Source organism: Gadus morhua, chromosome 17 (assembly GCF_902167405.1).
Source record: "Gadus morhua chromosome 17, gadMor3.0, whole genome shotgun sequence".
NCBI lineage: Eukaryota > Metazoa > Chordata > Actinopteri > Gadiformes > Gadidae > Gadus > Gadus morhua.
This window is the reverse complement of record NC_044064.1, coordinates 20,837,528-20,861,402: the sequence shown is the minus strand read 5'-3', so window position 1 is coordinate 20,861,402 and position 23,875 is coordinate 20,837,528. Positions and strand designations below refer to the sequence as shown.

Genomic DNA, 23,875 nt, shown 5'->3' with positions numbered 1-23,875 from the left:
CATTTAGGATCTGCTGCGGTCCAGTGCCAACATAAAATAAAGTCTAATTTGCAGAAGAAGTTCAGGTGTGTGTTTGAGGGAATCGCTAAAGCAGGACATTCAACACCTCTGAATGAGTTCTACACAGAGATCTTCATCACAAAGAGAGGCAGTGGAGAGGTCAACCAGGAGCATGAGGTCAGACTGATTGAAACAGCTTCCAGGAAACCAGCCATAGAGGAAACACCAATCAGATGTGAGGACATCTTTAACCCGTTACCTGGACAAGATAAATCAATGATAAAACCAAGGACAATTATGACAACTGGAGTGGCCGGCATTGGTAAAACCGTCTTAACACACAAGTTCACTCTGGACTGGGCTGAAGACAAGGCCAATCAGGACATACACTTCACATTTTTCTTCACTTTCAGAGAGCTGAATTTATTAGAAATGAAAGAGTTTAGCTTGGTGGGACTTCTTCATCACTTCTTTAATGAGACCAAAGAAGCAGGAATCTGTAGATACGACCTATTCCAGGTTGTCTTCATCTTTGATGGTCTGGATGAGTGTCGACTTCCTCTGGACTTCCGGAGAAACCCGATCTGTACTGATGTCACAGAGGTCACCTCGGTGGTTGTGCTGCTGACAAACCTCATCAGGGGCAACCTGCTTACCTCTGCTTGCATCTGGATAACCACACGCCCTGCGGCAGCCAATAGGATCCCTGCTGAGTGTGTTGACGTGGTGACAGAGGTGAGAGGGTTCACCGACCCACAGAAAGAGGAGTACTTCAGGAAGAGATTCACAGAGGAGACACTGGCCAAAACAATCATCGCCCACATCAAGAAATCACGAAGCCTCCACATCATGTGTCACATCCCAGTCTTCTGTTGGATCACTGCTGCAGTTCTGGAAAACTTCTTCAAAACATCCCAGCTAGGAGAAGAGATGCCCAAGACCATTACTCAGATGTACAGCCACTTCCTGAGGGTTCAGTCCATGCAGGGGGACAGGAAGTATCATGGGAGAGCTGAAACAGATCAACACTGGAGTCCAGAGAGCAGGGAGATCATTGTTTCTCTGGGAAAACTGGCTTTTAACCAGCTGGAGAAAGGCCACCTGATCTTCTACGAGGCAGACCTGGCAGAGTGTGACATCGATATCGGAGCAGCCGCAGTCTACTCAGGAGTGTTCACCCAGATCTTTAAAGAGGAGGGTGGGCTGTACCAGGACAATGTGTTCTGCTTTGTCCACCTGAGCATCCAGGAGTTTCTGGCTGCCCTTTATGTCTTTATGTCATTCATCGACACTGGGGTCAATCTGCTCTCAGGACAACCACAATTCCTGTGGTCTATTTTTTCTAGAAACAAAGGAAATGTCAAACTCTACCAGAGTGCTGTGGACAAGGCCTTACAGAGGGAGGACGGACGCTTAGACTTGTTCCTCCGCTTCCTCCTGGGCCTCTCTCTGGAGACCAATCAGATTGTCCTAAAATGTCTGCTGGGAAAGACAGTATGTAGCTCAAAGACCAGTAAGAAAATGGGCTCTTACATTAAGAAGAAGATAGGTGGAGTTCTATCTCCAGAGAGAAGCATCAATCTGTTCCACTGTCTGAATGAGCTGAACGACCGTTCTCTCGTGAAGGAGATCCAACAGTACCTGACATCAGGAAGTCTCTCCGGAAAATCTCTCTCTCCTGCTCAGTGGTCAGCTCTGGCCTTCATCCTACTGACATCAGAAGAGGAGCTGGACGTGTTTGACCTGAATAAATACTCTGCTTCAGAGGAGGGTCTTCTGAGGCTGCTGCCATTGGTCAAAGCCTCCAAAACATGTCTGTAGGTTCACTAATAACATGTATTACAATACACACAACACAATATACATAATGCTAGAATATAAACGTTATAATAATATATAAAACATCTCTGTAGGTTCGCTAATATTTTTTTTATAATACAAACAACCCAATATACCCCATAGTAGAATATTCAAATTAAAATAACATGCTTTTTTTTTATCGCAATACACACATTTCTTTGTAACCAGGGTGAAAAGTCAAATTCAAAAGCTCTATTTATTTTTAAATAATAAAAAAGGAAAGCCAAGAATTAACAACAAAAAAAAGAAGTTAAATACAGCTTTATTCAAATAGCTAGCTATGAGTATAAATACGTTTTTATTGATAAGGATAAATTAAAAACATATACATTCATTATTAATTAAAGGTAACCCACTATTTTAAAATTTTCGGACCTTGACAGTACGTTTGCTTACATGGACGCGTTGGGGCGTCTGTCGCTAGCTTAGCCACTTTTTATAGTTTAACACGGTTTTAAACTCAAGAAGGCACGTGACGTCTTAAACTCCATTGCTGTGTAACATGTACTTGTGGTTTAACCTGCAGCTGCGTTTTATCTTGATCTCCATTTCTGTGTCTTCAGAGAAATTCACATCAGACACCCATTTTGTGGATGTTTGGTCTAATCTCGAAACTGACGTGGTTTTAGAGGAGACTAAACCAGTTTGCAGGATGAAACAAGGCTCCATCATAACCGACACACACACAGAAGTGGTTTTATGAATTATTATTAATAGGTATGATAAATTTAAACTTATTACACCAGATAGGCCTTCAGTACAATACAGGGTCTTGTTCGCGCTGCTCAGCAAGAGCTTTATGTGCTTCTACTTTCAAGCGCTTCCATAGATTTTTTAAATGTGCCGGGCTGCTCGGTCTTCTGCTTGGAAATCTACAGTTTAATGTGTTGGACAGATTATCCCAAACAGCCTTTCTTCAGAGCGTGGTGGTGGTGTCTTTCCTTGGATTTTCCACCGTGTCCACAACACCTCAAATGCAGTGCAGCAAATATAATTTTTGCTCCTCGTTGTAGTTCTCTATCCGTGACATCTTCATCGACATGATCCTAACTCTCCTTCTCTGAGAATTTATAGGCATGATATTACCCTAATTACTTGCATAGGCCTATTAGTATGTCATCAATTAATTAAGTAATCACGTTTGCATACACACACCAAGAGAAAACAATGACAAGTAATTGATTGACGTAGGTGAGGGCAAATTCTAGACTCAGATTTCCACAAAAAGTAGCCTGGACTATTTCATAATGTATGTCAACATTATTAGCGTTTTTATTTATTATAGTTTTATTATATAAAAGTTCACTTTACATTCCCATTAAGTTTTTGTTGGTAATTATAGCACAAAATGCATCCACCATTAACTTAAGACTGCATCTGCTGGGGTATACTAGAAATCAGAGTACTTCCGGTTTCCAAGCAGTTTAAACCGAGTCAGCTAGGAATCAGCTGATCCTGTACGAGTCGTTACACAGCAATCACGTTCAACCTCGTGAGCAGCTGCGTGTTAAACTCCAAAACCTCTGTTTTAAGGAGTACGGTTTTGCTAACTGTGTCAGTTAGCAGCAATGCTAACTGACAGAGGAATTGGCCCGTTGGGTTTAACCAACAGGATGCGTTGATAAATAGACTTCAGGGTCTTCTGGGGGAAGGGTGAGAGGTCACGAGTGAGCGGGAAAAAGGAGAGAGAGGGAAGAGACAGTACTTTATTCTCTCTAGAGATCGCCCAGCTAAATGATATTTAAACTAGGGCTGTCAAATTAATGCGTTCATTTTGATCAATTAATCACAGAAAAAATAACGCATTAAAAAATTAACGCAGATTTATCGCGCTTATATAGTGCCCTTTGACCCGGTGGAGGCAGACGAGAAGACGCAGCTCGGCCCCGTGAAAAGAAAATTCAAGTTTAAACAACTCCTGAGCGCACCTCTCCCAAGTGTGCTCATGCCACAGAATTGAAGTGGACTTGAGTACGGTTGGCGTGCTCACACTAGCCAAACAATCTAGACTTGAGCACGGTGCAGGTGTGAAACGGACTTGGGCACGGTACAGAGATGGCCTAGAGTGAGTGCGCCCTTAATCACAGTTCTTTATGTGTTTGTCTATTGTGTCTTTAGGCTGAATGACTGTGGTCTGTCAGAGAGATGCTGTGAAGCTCTGGCCTCAGTTCTCAGCTACAACTCCTGTAGTCTGAGAGAGCTGGACCTGAGTACCAATGATCTGCAGGATTCAGGAGTAAAGCTGCTCTCTGCTGGACTGAGGAGTCCACACTGTACACTGGAAACTCTCAGGTCCGTTTCACTCAATGGTCAAACATTAACGCCACAAGTTCCACATCAGAGGACATTGAACAGATTTGCCTCCAGAATGTTAACAAGTCTAAATAAATATGTAAATTATGTCGTCTCGGTAATCAAGACACATTTTCTACTGGCTACTCTCTTACTACTATAATAGAAGGCCTGTCCTACCGGTTACTCAAAGTTACTCATGTGCGCATGTGCCAAGAAGCCTGCAGCACACACACACACACACAAACACACACACACACACAGCACGCGCAAACATATACATACACTGCAAGCACGCACATACACACCGCATACACACACCGCACATACACACCACATACACACACCGCACATACACACCGCATACACACACCGCACACACACGCAAATTCACACGGAAACGCACGGACACAAACACAGACACACAGACATGCGCACACACCTAGGGTTTCCAACCGTCCCGTAAAATACGGAATCGTCCCTTATTTGGCAATTAAATGTTGCGTCCCGTATTGAACCAATACGGGACGCAATTTGTTCCGTGTTTCCATAAATGTCCAATACACATGTCTGTCACACACACAAATACTAAATCTAACAATAATGATCAAAACAAAACACAGGGAATACTACGGTCAGCAAAATTGTCGCGGCGGGATCTACGCAAGACCCACTCCGGTCATCTGTGTGTCTGCGCATGCGTGTGGTGGTCACGGTTGCCTAGCGACAGACACCACACACCGGCGCTGCTCACAAAACCCGCGCCTTTTAAAAATGTCCACTACACCCGATACTCCACCACGTCCTCAAAAGCGTAAACGCTTGCAGAAGTACGGACGTGAGTGGGAAGACGCACATCCTTGACTGGACAGCATCAGTGGAGATGTTTACAAGGCAAGTTGTAAAATATGTCGGCGAGTGTTTTCAGTGGCGCACGGTGGGCTGTCTGACATCAGACAGCATGCAACAGGAGAGCAACACTGCAGACACGAAAGATCACAGAAGACCCAAGCGTCAGTGTCACAGTTCTTCATACCCCAATCATCTCCTGAGGTTGATACGGTATGGGACATTATGTTGTGATTGATTTCCTATCTGGTTGTGCTTTTGCCAGAACATCGCAGTGCATGGGCAGAGCCTATTTTAGTAAACTGTTGTGGTTTGATTGATTGTTTAGGATGTTGAGTTTTAAAAGTCGAATGAACGACCATTTATTTAATATACAGAAGTATATAAATATAATAGGTGGCCATTTAAAGAACAAATCATACTAATGGATTAACAATTAATAAATAAATAAATACATTTGTTCAAAGAAAACCTTTATTCTTTAATATACATACATTTCCTAGATTAAAAATGTTTGTAGAGCTTTCTGTGTATTCTGTGTCACAATTTTTATATTTTTGAGGAATGCAGTGTTCAGTGATCATTACATCAATTATATTATTAGTGTGGATTAACTGTTTGGATGACCTGACTTCTTTTCGAGTGACAAGACAGGCAGCAGACAAATGTTCAATTTAATCAACAATATGTCATCCCACTCCTCTCTATATTACCGCAGCTGAGGTGACACAGGTGTACCACACAGTAAGACACAACCTCAGCTACAACAGTGTTGACTGTGCACATAAACTGAATCAAAAGATTCTCCTGGATTCAAAAATTAAAAAAAAAAATGTATAGGGACAACAATGGCAGAGTCAGTGGTTAAAGATGTCCTTGCTCCAAAGGCAGTGGCTGATGTTCTCAAGGCCCTAACATCAGATAAACCCCTCCCATTTTCCATTCAGACAGATGCATCAAATAAAGGAAACAGGAAGATGTTCCCCCTTGCTGTTCAATACTTCAGTCCAGAATGCGGGGTCACCAACAAAATGCTGGATTTCATTGAAAATGCAGATGAGTCCGCTGCTGGGATTGTAGCTCTCACAGAGCAGTCGCTTGACAAATTTGGCTTATCGTTGGATCATGTGACAGCATTTAGTGCACTGCAGACAACACAAATGTGAATTATGGAATTCACAACTCTGTCTTCACCAACTTGAAGAAGTAACAAAAAGATCTGCTGCAAGGAAACTGCCATGCCCATATTTTGCACAACACAGTGAAGCATGCTCTTAACCAGCTCACTGTAGATGTGGAAAATGTTGTGCTGAAGGTCTATGCCTTCTTTTCCACATCTGCCAAACGAAGAGAATCACTCAAAGAGTTTTGTAGGTTTTGTGATGTTGAGTTCCAGGAAATTCTGCGACATGTCACAACCAGGTGGCTCTCCCTTAATCCAGCCATCACCCGGCTAATGCAAACCTGGATTGCACTGAAATCGTACTTCATCAGCCTGGGGGGAGGAGTGTCCCAAACAACTTTGAGCATTGTTAAAGTTCAGTGAGGACTCAACTGAGGAAGATGGAGACATTGTGGAGGTTTACCTTCTTTTCTGCAATAGTATCCTCTCTCTCTTTGAGGAAGTTGTAAAGAAGCTGGAGAGTGATGAAACCACCTGTGTTGAGTTATATTCCATCATGGAAAACTTCAAGCAAAAGCTCACACAGACGAGATTAACAGTTCTATGGCTACTTAACTAAATTGAAGCTGCAGCGTCTCCGTCCACTTGATGCTGACATGGCAAGGGCAGATTTTACTGCATTCCTCAACACAGCACTCTCATATGTTGAGAAATGGTTCAACTTTTCGGAACACTACTGGTTGTTCTCACTGCAACCTCTCTCTCTGCACCATGGCACCATGACCTTTACTGACATTGAGAGGGTGACCACCAAGCTCAACCTCATCCATAAAGTCAACATGGATGAACTTTATGATGAATGCTCCACAGCAAAACCCATTCTGAAGAGGCTCAAAGAAGATGCTGAAGATGAATGGAAGTCCAAAGGTGTGGCTGCCAGGTGGGTGGCTCTCTTTCGAGTAGCTGACCTGCCAAACATGTTGTCTATCACCAGACACATCCTGAACATCCCAGCATCCACTGGATGTGTGGAAAGGATCTTCTCCAGAATGGCCAACAAATGGAGTGACTGCAGGAACAGGTGCTCCACAGAGCTCATGAGAAATGAGCTCCTGATCACTCTCAACTTTGAGCAGTCCTGTTCAGAGTTGTACAACAGCGCTTTAAAAGACAAAGAGTTACTCAGTGCTGCAAGGAGTAACAAGAAGTACACCTGGAAAAAGAAGTAACAGTTTTGAGGGGAGGAGTAATGTTGAGGGAAGGAGTAATGTTTTGCACTCTCTTTTTTTACATAAGTTTATAAGTGTTTTTGTTGTTTATTTGTACTGGTTTTTTTTGTACAAATGTTCAAAGAGTCCCTATAGTTATGCACTTAAAAAGTAACATGAAGTTCTCAGTTTATTTAGTTTATATTTTAAAAGTTCATTGCTGCACACGCCACACAAAGAGATTTCATTCAAGATTTAATTGACTGCACTTTATAAAAGAATGTTATGTGGTAATAAAGCATTTCAAGCTTTAAGTATGACTAATTCCTTTCTTGATCAACCCTTTACTAAAAACACCAGCACAAAATAAAACATACCACTGCTGTGGGTGCCCCGCCCCACAGGAGTCGGGCCCGTGGTGGGCGTCCCTTATTTTAATTTCTGAAAGTTGGCAACCCTACACACACCGCATATCAAGACAAAGGCCTTTGCCCTTACACATAACGGCTCCGACATCGACACACGCACACGTAAGAACACACACGCACACACCGCAGCGACACTCGCCCTTAAACGTAACGGCTCCGCCATCGACACACACGTCCAGGTAAGACTTTCTGTCTCAAAACTGTAGAAATTGCGATAAAAGAAGGGAAGAAACCATTTTTCTCACCTCCACAAGCAACCTGCCGTTGCTTTTGGAGGTGAGAAATTTTGTCAGATAAAAACCATTAAAATCAAACATCGGCATATCAACACACAAGTGACGTGATCTTAAAGAGACATTGTCCCTATAACGCAACGAAAACAAGTCAATAACACAGTATGGCGAATTATGTCTATAGAGTCCACTACAAGACTACACTTTGTCGCTCAAATGTAATATTACTAATATTACTCTTGAGCCTCCCGAAATGTTTTGCGATATTGATATCCCCCTTCCCCCCTGCGGCCTGTTTTAGTTGTTTTATTTTTGTTATGTTTTGTGTGTATGCTATATGTGACTGTAGGCTACTGTGAGTGACAACCAGTATCACTGTGTCACGTGTCAAGCATGCGACAACTCACGGCGACAACTCACGTGTACGCGCACTACGCAGCGACTCAAACGCAAAACAACAAGAGATGCGCCGTTTTCTAGCTTGGAAATATGTCACTATTTTCAGTTTGTGTCAGCTAAAAAGTGACATTATTAACAGGGTAGTTTGGAATTTTGGACACAGTGCCTGATTTCCCATGTTAGCCTTGGTGTTCTTTATCAATGGAGACAGTTTGAAACACATTTCATTCAGTCCTTCTAGTTGCAGAGTTTGCTTGTGCTAGGGGGAGCGTGTCTATGTTCCCCTGGTACTATGTTCCCTGGGTCCTATGTTCCCCTCTTTGTATGAGACCGGGGAACATAGGACCCGGGGAACATAGGATGACCCCGTGCTAGGCTAGCGCAACGGCAAACAGGCAATACTAGCCTGCTAATAAAACATTGTCTTACCCATTCCACGGTACACCCAGAGGTAAATCAATTATAACGCCATACTATAGATGTAAATGTCTGTGTTGATAGAATAATGTTAAAAATACAACTAACCTCGCATCGCATGAATCATCGCATTTTGAGGGGCTACTTTCTCAGCAGCAGCGAAATTTAACCTAGCTATCAGTCCGCCGCTGCTGTAGCCTACTATCAGGAATATAACACTGCTGCTGAGACACAGAAAGTCCCTCAAAATGCAATGTAATGCAAGGTTGGTTTTATTTCTAGCATTATTCTATCAACACGGACATCTGCATCGACCTTCTGGCGTTATAGTTGATTTGCCTCGGGCGTACTGTGGAGTGGGTAAGATTGTTTTATTAGCAGGCTAGTATTGCCCGTTGCTGTGTGCTAGCCTAGCACGAGCAATCTCTGCAACTAGAAGGACTGAATGAAATGTGTTGAAAACTGTCTCCAATGATAAAGAACATCAAGGCTAACTTGGGAATCAGGCCCTGTGTCCAAAATTCCGATCTACCCCTTCAAGGTTCGATGTACACTCTGTGCTGGCGGCGGAAAGTACTATCTACCTTCAAGAACACTACTTCAAATTTAAAGAGTTTGTATTATGTGTTGCATTGTATTTCGTTCGTTATGCCAGTTGTTCTAAATGCATGCATTTTAATGTTCTACAATCAGTGTGGGGGGGGCGAATCACCAGGTCAGCTGGGGGCGGGCTTGGGAGAACAGGAGGGTGGGGGGCTTGCACGTTGAAGGGACCGGGTTTGGGGGTTGGTGTTGTAACATTATCGACTGGGGTTTCCACATTATTGCTGTGGGTTTAAATACAACTTGAGGTTGAGCATGTGCAACGCTCGTGCGAAAACCTCTAGTCTTTGTAATTTTGTGGCACCCTAACAATGTGCACCCCTTTATTAGATGTGATAATATCCTTGGTCACCTACCATCCATCTGAGTCCATTCATGTGAACAGATTCACTCAATTTGAATAAGTTTAAGTTAATGTTTTGAATGTATAGGGGGCAGTGCTTAATGTGAGCCACAACACGGCAGAACATGTTCCGTGTCATGTTCTTTTGGAAAAAGGTTGCCGTGTCAGGATCGCTTGTAAATCACCTCATTTGGTTAAGGTTCGTTAAGATATTGGCCTGTCACGATAACAAATCTTTCTGGCCGATTAATTGCCCCAGAAATGATTGTGATAAGCGATAATATTGCCGTTTTTTAACTAATATAAATGATAATGGCATAATAATGCAAGAACACCCTTTCGAAGATCAATAAACATTTATTTTTAAAGAACACTGGAACTGGACGTCTGGAAGACATTTAAAATATCCAGAATAAATTAACAAAACAACCAAAAACAATAAATAAAATGGACTCAACAAAAAATGCTCCAGGGGGTTTACTCGTTGTGCCCTGTAATTATGAGCCCGAGCCCAATTTCAACCCGACATTTGTTACTGAACATTGAGAAGACCTGTGTACTAAAGGCCTATAATATTTCTGTTTGGGGCATAGATTTCTTCTCAGATTAGGCCACTAAAGCAATGATTTTTAAAAAAAAGAGTGTGAATGGAAATTATTGCGGCTGGCAAAAAATCATCGCTCATTTTAATTTATCACGCAATTAATTGATTGATTGCTTATCGCGACTGGCCTACTATCTTTGAAGCAAAAGGAGAGGAATTGTATGGGCACGCTTGGAGATACGCTTAGTAGGACATCTGATGGATTCGTTACCTGAAGCGTTCTGCCCCCCCGGGCTATGTGTTTTGAATTTAATACTGGGCAGGCGTGGCCTCCGTAATGTGCTTTGATTGGCTAAGCATGGTGCAGAGATCCCGCCTCCTGGATACCCATATGTTTACTCAGTACAGGTCCCTTATGGCTATGTGTGGGCATCACAACTTGGTTGTGGCTTGATGCTGACCTCTTGTGGCTATGTGTGGGGATTAACACCTTGTTTTTGTGGCCTTGAGCGTCTGGGTTTTCCCTACACCTGTGGGGTGTTCCACAAAGCCGGTTTTATCACATAACCGGGTAAGTTAACCCAGGGTTTGCTGTAACCCTAGGTTTTCCGTTCCAAAAGGATCACGGTATGTTAGTTGCTATAGCAACATATGCTCTGAATCAACCTGGTCGGACCAGGGTTTTGCGCAGGTTAAGTTTGAAACATAACCCGTTTTGGGTATTTCAACCGGCGTTCACCGCAGATTTCATGTGTTTCACATGGCATGCCCTTTTGATGAGAGAACTGCTGATATCAGAGCGCAAATTATACGTGCAATCCACCGGGAGCGATTGGATAAGACCACGGCTCGACATCTTGGAATATTGGATGACTTTTTGCTGGAGTGGAGGAGATATAGATTCTCGCGCAAATCTTTAATATATTTAAATAGCCTTACATAGCCAACACTACCATCGAGGACCTGGCCTCAGTTCACTCCAGACTATTTGCGTAGCCCTCCGTTTTTTTCAAATGGTAGTTTTACCTATAGCCTATAATGGCTATAATGCTGGAGATGCGGAGCACATCAAAGTCGTTTCAGATGACCCATCCAAGATTTGTATCGGCCTCCTTCATACAACGAGCAATATTGTCTGAGTAGGCCTACTATGCCGAGAGGCATTTACAACATAAAGTATAAAATAGTCCTAACGGACTTGCATCCACTGGAGAATGTTCGATCGTAGCCGCGGCTTCATTACAAGCCTGATCCATCTTGATCTGTGAAGTTTATTGAATCGTCACTTTTAGGTTTTCTACCCAGTTACCAAAAAAGAAACATTTGGAATAGTATGCGATGTGGCAAGCACACGGTTTGCATTGTGGTTACTTCGAAGGCAAAAAAAAATCTAAAATAAAAGAAAACACAACCTACATTCAACCAGTGTTGGGTAGGCCTATGGCCCATGACTCTGGTAGGTACCTCCAGGTACCCCCTCCATGCCAGGGCGCCCTGAATTTATGTTTATTAACAGCTCCTCCCCGGGGTCAAGACAATTTGAGGGCCAGATCCAGTCTGCCGACTGTCTTAAAAAAATGGCTTATTTAAATTTATACCAATACGATGGTGGGAAAAAGCGTATGTTTTTATAGGCCTACTTCATTTTTATACTTGATCCTCTGACCGCTTGGAAGCAATCGGAGTACATATTGTTTAGAAGAAAGGGGTTATGTGGTAGGATCTTTAAGAATGCTTAACTGGATATTTATATAGGCTATTCATGGCTCAAATATTAAGGATCATGCTTTGACGTGTAACTAACGCATTTACCGCGGTCAGCGATCCGCTGCAGGCTTTGGTTCTCCGGGTTCCAGAGGTTTTAGCGTTCCCTTTTCTTGTGATAATGTCCTTCTCCTCGTCATAGCTCTCCAGGAGAACCTGGAGTTCCATTTCATTAGAAATAAGCTGGCCCGTTTCGCCATATCGATCAGGGTTTCCATGATCCATACATCACGTCTTTTTAAGTTTGGCGTGGACGCGCACAACCCTGTGTTAACCAACCCCGAGTTGATTGAACTAATGCATAACCGCTGCTGTGGAACCGAAAACTCTGGGTTGGTCGGCACAGGGTCAATCAACCTAGAGTTCAGCGTTAACTCAGTGTTTGTTAAACCTCCGTTCGTGGAACACCCCTCTGGCCTGCTGTTATCACCAGAATCATACGTGGATGAATGGCTCCTTGTATGAGCCGGACGCCTCTCTAGGTTCCTGACATACATGGCCTGTTAGAATGAATGTGTGAATGTATATCACAATTCCCTCCTTGGTCATCACTGACCCATTCATTTCCCACCTGTGCAGCATAGTGTTAAATGTTCTGTAATTAGAAATAAACATTGCCCAGATGTACACACAGCGTTGTTTTGGTTTTTTAGTCGGAGAAGCTACGTAGGCCGTGTATTCCGTTATCAACCCCCGTTTTGAGTCACTGGATCCACCCCCCCTCTGCGCTCCGGGACCTACCACGTTACAATTTAACGTAATCTCTCATAGGGGCGCTGTTTCTGTTTTACCACCAGCGCCTTAACATCTCTTTCCTCCAGTGGCGGTTCCTTCATAGGGGCGATTTGTGCGACGCACTACCAAACAGAGTTTTTTTTTTTTTTTTATCTAGTTGTTAAGGCGGGTGATTAATCTGCTGTATGCAAACTGGTTGTATATGTCATTGTCCAATCAGATTAAGGTCGCGCCTGGTGTTGCCACGCCCATTTGGGGCGATTTCTGTCAAGCCCAAATTTGCACCAGAACTCTCCCATTGACATTCATGGTACGTCCGTTTTTTTCAAAAATCATGCTCCCAATACATTTTCTATGAGGGTTTATGTGCTCGCACAAACGACGTGCTTACGTCATCTGTCGGTTGCTAACCCGCGGGAACATGAACATTCTACGAAGAAGATGGCGAGTGTCAAGTGCAATACTGTAGTATCTCTGAGAGAAGTGCCCTTTAGTCGTCGTACTAATGCGGAGAAGGAAGCGATAAAACAACTAGGACCCCCTAGACCTGATTTAAACATCAAGCAAGTGTCAACGAAAGGGGAGAAGGCCTACACACGATCTTTTAAAAATAACTGGTACCACAGAAAAACCTGGCTAGCCGGCTGTGATGTAGCCAATGCTCTTTTTTGCTACCCCTGCCTTCTCTTCCACCCAGAAAACAACACGGCAGACGGTACAGCGTGGACAATAAAAGGGGTAACGGATATGCAACATCTGTCGGACAAAGTTAAAAAGCACGAGAAGGCAAAAAACCACATGGACAGCTGTCTGAAGTTTTCAGCTTTAGGGAGAGTGAACATTGCTACACAGCTGGATGAGGGGTATCGGCTAGCAGTGCTTCGTCACAACGATGAGGTGAGCAAGAACGCCACATACTCATCGGCTCATCCAGTGTGTGAAGTTTTGCGGCATTTTTGAGCTAGCTTTGCGAGGCAGAGACGAAACCGAGGGCTCCGCCAACCCTGGTATTTTTCGGGGCCTTGTCGATTTTGTGGCACAGTTGGATGAGGTGTTTTGATGAGCACCTGAAAACGGCAAGTGTCTTCAAGGGCACATCCAAGACGATTCAAAACGAACTGCTGGGGTGTATGCTGGGTGTGGTGAAGGAACGGATTGTCGAGGAGGTGAAGGCTGCGAAGTTTGTAGCCATCCAGGCTTGACGAGACCACCGATGTCAGCACGCAGACTCAGCTGGTTCTTGTTCTCCGATACATCGACGGCAAGTATGCAGTGCATGAACGTTTTTTTGAGTTTTCTTCCCCTCACCGAGTCAACGGCGACCTCTATAGCGAATGTGATCCTGGAGCGACTGAACAGTCTGTTTTCCGACGACGAGAGAGAGAAACTAATCGCTCAAGCGTATGATGGTGCCAGTGTGATGAGGGGAGAGAAGGCTGGTGTGCAGCAAAAGGTGCGTGAACACTTCAAAATGCACATTATGTGCATTGTTACGCACACCAACTGAACCTGATCATGCAGCCAAGCCACATCCAACATAAGCAACAGTGAAGGTTTTTTTCTCTGAGCTGAGTGGATTTCGAGTTTTTTTCCCGTTCACCCAAGAGGACCAGCATTCTCGATCAGGTCGTCGCCCGGAGACTGCCGAGGGCTTCAGCTACAAGATGGAATTTCAATAGCAGGATCGTCAACACTGTCAGTGAGAATCGAGCCGACCTCATTGAATGTTTCGAAACCATCAAGACATCATTTGACCAACCACAGTGAGAGAGGCATCTGGGTTCATCCGAATGCTGCAAGATGAAGACTTCGTTTTTTTCTTTGAGCGTTTTTCACAACATCATGCCCATGTGGACATCCTGTACCAGCAACTCCAGCAGAAGGACATCGATGCAGTACTCATCCAGCGGGCCCTCCAGAGGTTCACAAGCAGTGTTGCAGGCCATAAGGTAAGATTATAAGAATATATTGATAACTATGTTGTACCAATAATGATTAATTAATTATGCCAATAATGATTAATTAAATGTAGCCTCTGTGTGTAGTCTAGTTGTTGAAATGACTGCACTAGCTTAAAATCCTTTGCAATACTAAAGAAAAGTTGTGAACTAAAGAGTTCTGTGTGTGTTTTATGTTGTTAAAAAGGATACAGTGAATAATGCTGTTTCAAATGGATAAACAGCCTGTAGCATGTAGACTACACAACAGCAAATGGCCCAACTAACAAAAAATGTTGTGTATTTTCTCAGGGGCTCCCCCTCACTTCAGCAGGTCCAGGGAGAACCAGCTGCCAAACGAAGGACAGCGTTGGGAGAGGAAGAAAAGCAGAGGATGGCTAAAGAGATCTGTGACACCATCTTGGCTCACTGCAAGGAGCGGTTTTCCTTCACCGACCACCTAGTTAGTGCCACCTTACTGCAAGGAGATCTGTTTTGGAAGGTACTGCCATTCATTCCAACCAAAGCGCTGCATGCCACTGTGAAGGCATACCCCATGCTGGATCAAGCAAAGCTGCACACAGAGCTCTCCCTCATCTACGAAAACCAGAGTTTAAGGGATGTTGTGGTGCACTGGCACTTTACCAGCTGCTCATGTCCTACAACCTACAGGACACGTTCTCAGAGACTGTTGCTCTGTTGAACATCATTATCACCACACCCATGACCACCTCTGAAGCAGAGAGATGCTTCTCAACTTTGAAGAGGATAAAGACCTTCCTGCGCAACTCCATGGGCCAGGAACGTCTTAACGCCCTGGCCATGCTTTCAATGGGACGGAAACTTGTCCTTAGCATGCCTGACTTCAATGAGAGAGTCATTGACTGCTTTGCTGCATTAAAAGAGAGACGCAGCAAATTCCAGTACAAGTGATTCTCTCTCTCTCTCTCTCTCTCTCCTCTCCATCTCTCTCGTCTCACTCTCTCTCTCTCTCTTCCCCCCCCCCCCCGTCTTTCTCCCAGTAACAATATCAAGCTCTTTTCACCTGTTGGGTATTTTGTATGAAACAAAGCAGTGTTAAGGTTGCTTTTTTCAATTGCAGTATAACATTGCCATGCTTGAATATTTCAGTGTGAGGTTAGTGAGTCATGTTTTCTTTTAGAGTAGACCTTGTTCAGCAAATTGCTTATCACATGTACCTCATTTAGTTTCCCTTCAAATGCCTCCTCAGTTTCTTTGCCAGTGCTCAGTCTTGGGATTGTCACCTGCAGATCACTTGACTTGTAAATAGATGTTTCTCTTGTACTCTGTTGTCTTTTTGGACTCTGAATGTTTACACCTTGCTAAGACTGTGACCTTTTTTTATTTTTGAGAAGAAGCTTACTTGTGGATGTTGGATATTCTTTGATATTTTTCCATTGTGACTTTTTACTGCTACCTACTGAGCATTTTGAACTGTGGCAAAATATTTTGGACATCCTTCTTTTTGTATCTTGCTGGTCTACCATCGTGCCTTTGTTCAAGCACCTTTTTGACTCAGTAAAACATTTGAACTTGACTTCCCTTGTCTGCCTCTCTGCAATTGAGTCTCTCCTTTGGTCTTTTGGTAAACTGTCAGCCTGCTTAATTGATATCTGATACCTGCATTTATATGCACTAACAAGTTAGGGAAATGGTCTTGCTACCTAGACAAATATACCTCAATCCTATGGACTTTTATGGTACTTATGGACATAACGGGGGGAAATTGCACCACCTGAAAAAAATGTCAGGAGCCGCCACTGCTTTCCTCACCAACCAACTCTTCATCCTCCTCCTCCTCCTCCTCAATCAAATACCTACTAACAATAACTGGCTGCTGATTGGATAAAATACTCCATTTAGGATTTATTTCCTTCTCTTGGTCGTCCAGAATAGTGCATTTCTTCACATGCTCTTGAATAGCTCTAGTGCTGCGGTGACATTTAAATGAAACTTGGCACAAAGTACAAACCAGGGTTTTAGTTTTCTGATCAAAGCAGAGTGTCTTCATGGGAACTTAAGTGGGTCGTGTTTCCCAATAGAGCGATCACACCGGCGCTGCAATACAGCCGCGCTTTAACTCAGCACTGAACTAAACCTTGGCAGTCTGCGTGCATCGCAGCGCCATAACCACTCATCTTATCAAACACAAGACGTCAATCTCACTCTATTTGTCTTACCATGACAGTAAAAGGTGTACCTTGGATTCAGTTTGTTAATGATGGTTTAAGGTGTTTGTTTTACTATATACCTATTCTATTCATAATCTGGAAGCTGGAAATTAAGGTTGTTTCGTAAGTAAGTAGAATAATAGATTATTCTTAGAACTGGGACTTTCAGGGGGACCTTTTCTATATTTTGAAGATCTAATGTATTAACATTTAGTTAAACTAATAACACATGTCTAATATCAAATTTCCAATACAACATTAATCACAGTTTCTAACGTGTTCTGTTTATTGTTTGTGAAGTTTGAAAGGCTGTCAGCTGTCAAAGAGATGCTGTGAAGCTCTGGCCTCAGTTCTCAGCTCCAACTCCTCTAGTCTGAGAGAGCTGGACCTGAGTACCAATGATCTGAAGGATTCAGGAGTGAAGCTGCTCTCTGCTGGACTGGGGAGTCCACACTGTACACTGGAAACTCTCAGGTCAATTTCACTCAATGGTCAAACAGTTCCACCACAAGTTCCAAATCAGAGGACATTGAACAGATTTACCTCCGGAAAAGTAATAATTCTCACTGTGTGTGTGTGTGTGTGTGTGTGTGTGTGTGTGTGTGTGTGTGTGTGTGTGTGTGCAGGATGTCTGGCTGCCTGGTCACACAGGAAGGCTGTGCTTCTCTGGCCTCAGCTCTGAGCTCCAACCCCTCCCATCTGAGAGAGCTGAACCTGAGCTACAATCACCCAGGAGACTCTGGAGCTGCGCTGCTCTCTGCTGGACTGGAGGATCCACACTGGAGACTGGACACTCTCAGGTATGGAGAGGACAGCTCAGCACTCAGGGACAAAGTCTCCTCCAAGGATTCAAGCCGCTGCTAGATGAAGTGGTTTGAAAAGGCAGCTGTCACTCGGCAGACGGCAGATGATGAAGGTGAATGTTTCAACATGCTGCTCTCATTTTGTTTCCCCCCCAGTGTGGAGCACGGTGGAGTGTGGAGGCTGAAACCAGCTCTAAAGAAGTGTAAGCGTCTGTTTGAATCATCACATCACACACTCACTATTGAGAGGGAAAGTCCATCCACACAGCAGGAAGTGAGGTCACATCCTACTGGGAATGAAGACGATGGCTGACATCATGTATCTTACGTATATTAAGGCCCAATCCCGTTTCTTTGCTCACTGTCTCAACCCTACATCTCAACCCTAACCCTCATTGCTCATGCTCATTGCTACCCCTCATTGCTACCCCTAACCGATCCCCTACCAAATGGGACAACCCTACCCTGTGACGTCATCATGGCCTCCCCGTGCCCCCTAGCAGATAACCAGACCCCTGGTAATGTTACAAGAGACAGACTGGCTGCCATTGTCTCGGGCAACGAGCAAGACCCATTGTAAAGATGTTTAACCTGAAATGGTATTTATATTTTGGCCTAGTGTGAGTGCACCCTTAGATAATAATCGGTTATGAACAAGAACACTTTAGAAGAAACACTTTATTTAAATAAGAAACACTGAACAACACATCTAAAAATACACACACAAGCATCTAAAAATACATGTTACGTACAATATATAATAGCTATGTACACAATATAGTACTGCCAAAAATTACATTGATTAACCATGTAATATTACTAATATAATATAATATATTAGTATATATAATATTACTTATAGAATGTTACTAATATAATATAATATATTAGTATAAAGCTTATTTTTAACCTGGAGTCACTAGAACATGGAAGATCTGGATATCATACGACATGATATCCAGCCCGGTCTTGCAGCCCGGCCGTCGGACTTTCTCGGGCCGCCTGACCCCGGTTCTCGGCCGGGCTGCAGAGCACGATCACGGGCTGCAGCCCGGTCGAGAACCGGGGTCGGGCGGCCCGCGAAAGTCCGAAGGCCAGGCTGCAGAGCCCGTGATCGGACTTTCGCGATCTTCCGAGAGTCCGCGGCCGGGCTTCGAAGACCGCGGCCGAGCTGCAGAGTGGGCCGCCCGACCCCGGTTCTCGGCCGGGCTGCAGAGCACGATCACGGGCTGCAGCCCGGTCGAGAACCGGGGTCGGGCGGCCCGCGAAAGTCCGACGGCCGGGCTGCAGAGTGGGCCGCCCGACCCCGGTTCTCGGCCGATCTGCAGAGCACGATCACGGGATGCAGCCCGGCCGAGAACCGGGGTCGGGCGGCCCGCGAAAGTCCGACGGCCGGGCAGCAGAGCCCGTGATCGGACTTTCGCGAACTTCCGAGAGTCCGCGGCCGGGCTTCGAAGACCGCGGCCGGGCTGCAGAGTATAATCAATAAAATAATTAATAGTTAATTACAGAGAAAACACTTACATTTGTGTTTTTCCAATCCTGTCGCATCTTTTCGCCCTCCATCTTGTCTAGGATATTTCTTGATTTTCCGTTTTCTCGCAAGGTATTGTGGGAGCAAGTCAGAACTGAAGCGCTTTGAGGGTGCCCATCGAAAATCTCAATTTTGAGGGGATGTTAGCCCTCCCCCTTACCCCTTAAGCTACATTTAAACAGTATTGGGACATGACTCCACGGCGCGTGAACACGCAACAGCGAGGGCTAGGGCTGAGATTTTCTATGTAGCAAAGGAATGAGATTGGGCCTAATACTGTCCACCATCAAAGTTAAACCTGCTTGTATAAAACCCAGCAGGTATTACATTGTTACATTGAGGGGGGGTGACGGGGCTGAGGGGGGTCTGAGGGGGAGGACTAGGGGTGAGGGGGGGGGGGGGGTGAGGGGGGATGAAGGGGCTGAGGATGAGGGGAGTGGGGGTGACGCGGCTGAGGGGGAGGGGGAGGGGGGATGAGGGGCTGATGGGGTGTGGAAGGGGGGGGATAGGGCTGAGGGGGGGCTGAGGGGGAGGGGGGGGGGGACGAGGGGGAGGGGGGGTGACGGGGCTGAGGGGGGCGGTGAGGGGGAGGGGGGGTGATGGGGCTGAGGGGGGGGGGGCTGAGGGGGAGGGGGCTGAAGAAGAAGAGAGAGCGATCACAAAAAGAGTCTGAAAGAGAATAAAAAGAAGAAGAGCAGGAGAACCGTACTAGTGATGATGATGAGGATGATGATGAAGAGCGGTTCAGCAGCTCATCATGTCTGGTTCTCCCTCAGATGCCTGTGACCTCACACTGGACCCCAACACGGCCCACAGAGACCTCTCTATGTCTGAGGACAACAGGAAGGTGACGTGGGTTAGAAAAGTCCAGTCGTATCCGGATCACCCAGACAGATTTGACTCCCGGCCCCAGGTGTTGGGTAGAGAGGCTCTGACTGGCCGCTGTTACTGGGAGGTAGAGTGGGAAGAAGAGGTTGATATAGGAGTGACATACAGAGGAATCACAAGGAGAGGAGGGGGTAATGACAGCAGGCTTGGATGTAACGACAAGTCCTGGAGGCTTCATTGTTATGATGATGGTTACTCTGCCTGGTACAACGGTAGAGAGACAAACCTCCCTCTCCGCCCCGCTGGCTCCACCAGAGTAGGAGTGTATCTGGACCGGCCTGCTGGCTCTCTGTCCTTCTACACAGTGTCCCCAGGTGGAGGAGGGTCCTCAGACACACTGACACACCTCCACACCTTCTGGTCCTCGTTCACCCAGGAGGACCTCCTCCCGGGGGTGGGGGTATGGGAGGTACGGGGGCTTGAGGGGGGCGGCTTTTTACGGCGCAGCAGGTTGGGGTCCTCAGCGTCTCTGTGTAAGTTATAGTCTCTCTCTCTCTCTCTCTCTCTCTCTCTCTCTCTCTCTCTCTGTCCCTCTCTCTCTCTCTCTCTCTCTCTGCCCCTCTCTCTCCCCCCCCCCCTCTCTCTCCCCCCTCCCTCTCCGAATCTAAGAACACACATGAATACACTCCCGCATATAGAAACACACACACACCTGTTTATATGAACACACACACACACACATATATATGAACACAAACACACGTACATATGCACACACACGCATATGTATACTCTCAAATATACACACGGACACACACATCCAAACGCAAGCACACATGCACACGTGCATATCTAAACGCACGTGCAACTGCATGCCCATACCACACACATTTATAATCAGACATACACGTACGCACACAAAGCCACACACATACGAACAAACACACACACGCAGATGTGAACAAACACGCAGATATGAACACACACACACACACACAGATATGCATATATATCACACACGCGCAGGGACTAAACACACATGTATATATAAACACAAAGAATCACACACACACAGACTACACTAACATGTATCTATCAACACACACATTGTGTTTTACTGATTTAAATTGTACTGTAATGCACTCAACTATAATCCAAGTGCTATACTTCTGAAAGTTGATCTTGATAAACCATGAAAGGAAGAGACTTTGAAGATCTTCCATAAGGTTAACTAAGCAGGTTTTACAAAGACTATATTTCCATTGTCAAATGTATTTCAATTATTGATTGATGTTTAATCTTAACATGTTCATATTACAATATTGTGTATATTTTGTATATATAAGTAGATAGGCGAACACAGAGCTTGCGTGTTGTTGGCAGATGTCACAATCTCTGCGTTCGTCAATCTACTTATCGAGTCTTAAAAACAAGATGGCGTAGACGGGAGAACCACTGATGGTAATGTGTGTATAAAATGTCATTTTTAATAAACAATCTGTACACTTACAAAGCTATCAATGCCTCGTTTTATAATAAGATCCTTACATTAGATGAGCGCATATGAGCTCATCTAATGTTCAATCCTCACCATAAGAGCCCCGAGGTGAGGCTGCTATGGCTGGGGAGAGATAGATGCATGGGCCGGGTGCTTGTCTGGGGGTAGTACGGGACCTGGTGTGGGGTGGGTCCCATCATAACCTGAATGGTATGAAACAAACAGAGACGAGGAGAAAGAAAAAGCTAAAACAATGAAAGTCTTGTGGACCCCCCAGGGGAGCGGGACCAGGTCCTGTGTCAGGCCGAGAGAGTCCAGTTCCCCACCCAGCTATCCACTCCTCAACCAGGGAGTGAAGCTGCCCACACAGAGCTCCACACATCCACACACACCTCGCCGCCCGCCGGGGTCCCTGGGTCCTGACGTCCATCAGAGTACCAACGGGCCCTCCTGGGTCCTGACGTCCATCAGAGTACCAACGGGCCCTCCTGGGTCCTGACGTCCATCAGAGTACCAACGGGCCCTCCTGGGTCCTGACGTCCATCAGAGTACCAACGGGCCCTTCAGCGTCCCCAGGAGAGCGAGCCCTGGGTCCTGACGTCCATCAGAGTACCAACGGGCCCTCCTGGGTCCTGACGTCCACCAGAGTACCAACGGGCCCTTCAGCGCCACCAGGAGAGCGAGCCCTGGGTCCTGACGTCCATCAGAGTACCAACGGGCCCTTCAGCGTCCCCAGGAGAGCGAGCCCTGGGTCCTGACGTCCATCAGAGTACCAACGGGCCCTCCTGGGTCCTGACGTCCATCAGAGTACCAACGGGCCCTTCAGCGTCCCCAGGAGAGCGAGCCCTGGGTCCTGACGTCCATCAGAGTACCAACGGGCCCTCCTGGGTCCTGACGTCCATCAGAGTACCAACGGGCCCTCCTGGGTCCTGACGTCCATCAGAGTACCAACGGGCCCTTCAGCGTCCCCAGGAGAGCGAGCCCTGCGCTCGGAGCGGAGCGGGACGTTCACCGACTGTCTCGGTGACGACAGTGGGATCTGAACCCCGGGATCTGACTCCTGTTGGGGCTCCTGGGTTTCACGGCGTGGCGAACGCGGCCTGGGTCTCTGAGCCCCCCCCCCCCCCCCCTCATTCAACAGGTCCTCCATGGAGGGCGTGACTACGTGTAGCTTCAATTAGAGTACCTCAACATACTTCTAGTGTGGTTGCCCTGACAGCGGGGAGCTGAGGGGGGGGGGGGTCACACTGTGACGGCTCCACTGTCTCCCAGAGGTCACACTGTGGGGGGGGGGTCACACTGTGATGGCTCCACTGTCTCCCAGAGGTCACCCGGTGGGGGGGTCACACTGTGACGGTGCTGTCATGCCAAATTTGTACCGGCTGCCAAATTTGTACCGGGCACGTCAACAGTTGTCCGTTGCCAGGCAACGGACAACTGATTACGTAAGGGTTGTCCGTTGCCGGGCAGGTTTCAAAAAACATTCGCGCTCATGTTGCCAAAGACGAAATAACATAATACAGAAAACGGATTGCTAGATAACACTTGTTTTTACTTTATATTTGTATTGTATTTAATTGTTTAATCAAATTTAACAAGTAAACTGAGTGTTTAAAGCAGGTCAAGGACGAAATAGCATAATACAGATAACGGACAAGTGCGAATGAACGAGCTTGAAGGTTCGCGAATGTTCGTGAACCTTTCACGTCATGCATTATAGAAACATAACCATTATAAATGATGCCACTACATAGACTATACTGTTCACTGTCTGTTTTCTCCTCAAAACCATTTATAACCGTTATTGCTATAACAAACAGCTGCAGTAAGGTAGAAATGTTTAAAGGATCTATGTTAATGATAATAATCCATAGCCTATATTTTTTGTAGTTTCTGCCTTTGAATAACGAATGACGTGTAACAATGTTGGTTTCCTGATTTAAATAAAAAAGTACACTTGACAGACTTCCAGCTCTGTCTGGAGACATGATGTCACAGCAACATGACAAGAGTTCAAACGCATCAAAACACCCTCACCCTTACCTACATGAAGGCCGATGACTACATTAATAGGAGCCATGGAGGGTCTTCTATTAATTTGTGGTGTTGACATCACACTCATGGGACCAAGGCAATCTGTTTTTGGTTAAAAAAAACTAACTAACGCTAGCAGGTGACCCTCACACAATCATGAGAGTATCTCATCCAGGTAGAATAACGTGTGTGTGTGTGTGTGTGTGTGTGTGTGTGTGTGTGTGTGTGTGTGTGTGTGTGTGTGTGTGTGT

General features: G+C 45.4%; 1 protein-coding gene across 1 annotated transcript; it reads left to right on the top strand.

Annotated features, from left to right (window-relative positions):
* On the top strand, positions 1-17,704 carry LOC115529293 (NLR family CARD domain-containing protein 3-like; the record flags this gene model as incomplete). The annotated part of the gene is made up of 3 exons (XM_030337901.1): positions 1-1,817; positions 3,979-4,152; positions 17,554-17,704. Coding segments are annotated over 3 exons (2,142 nt in total), but the record flags the coding sequence as incomplete, so codon positions are not given.
* Positions 17,705-23,875: the final 6,171 nt, after the last annotated feature.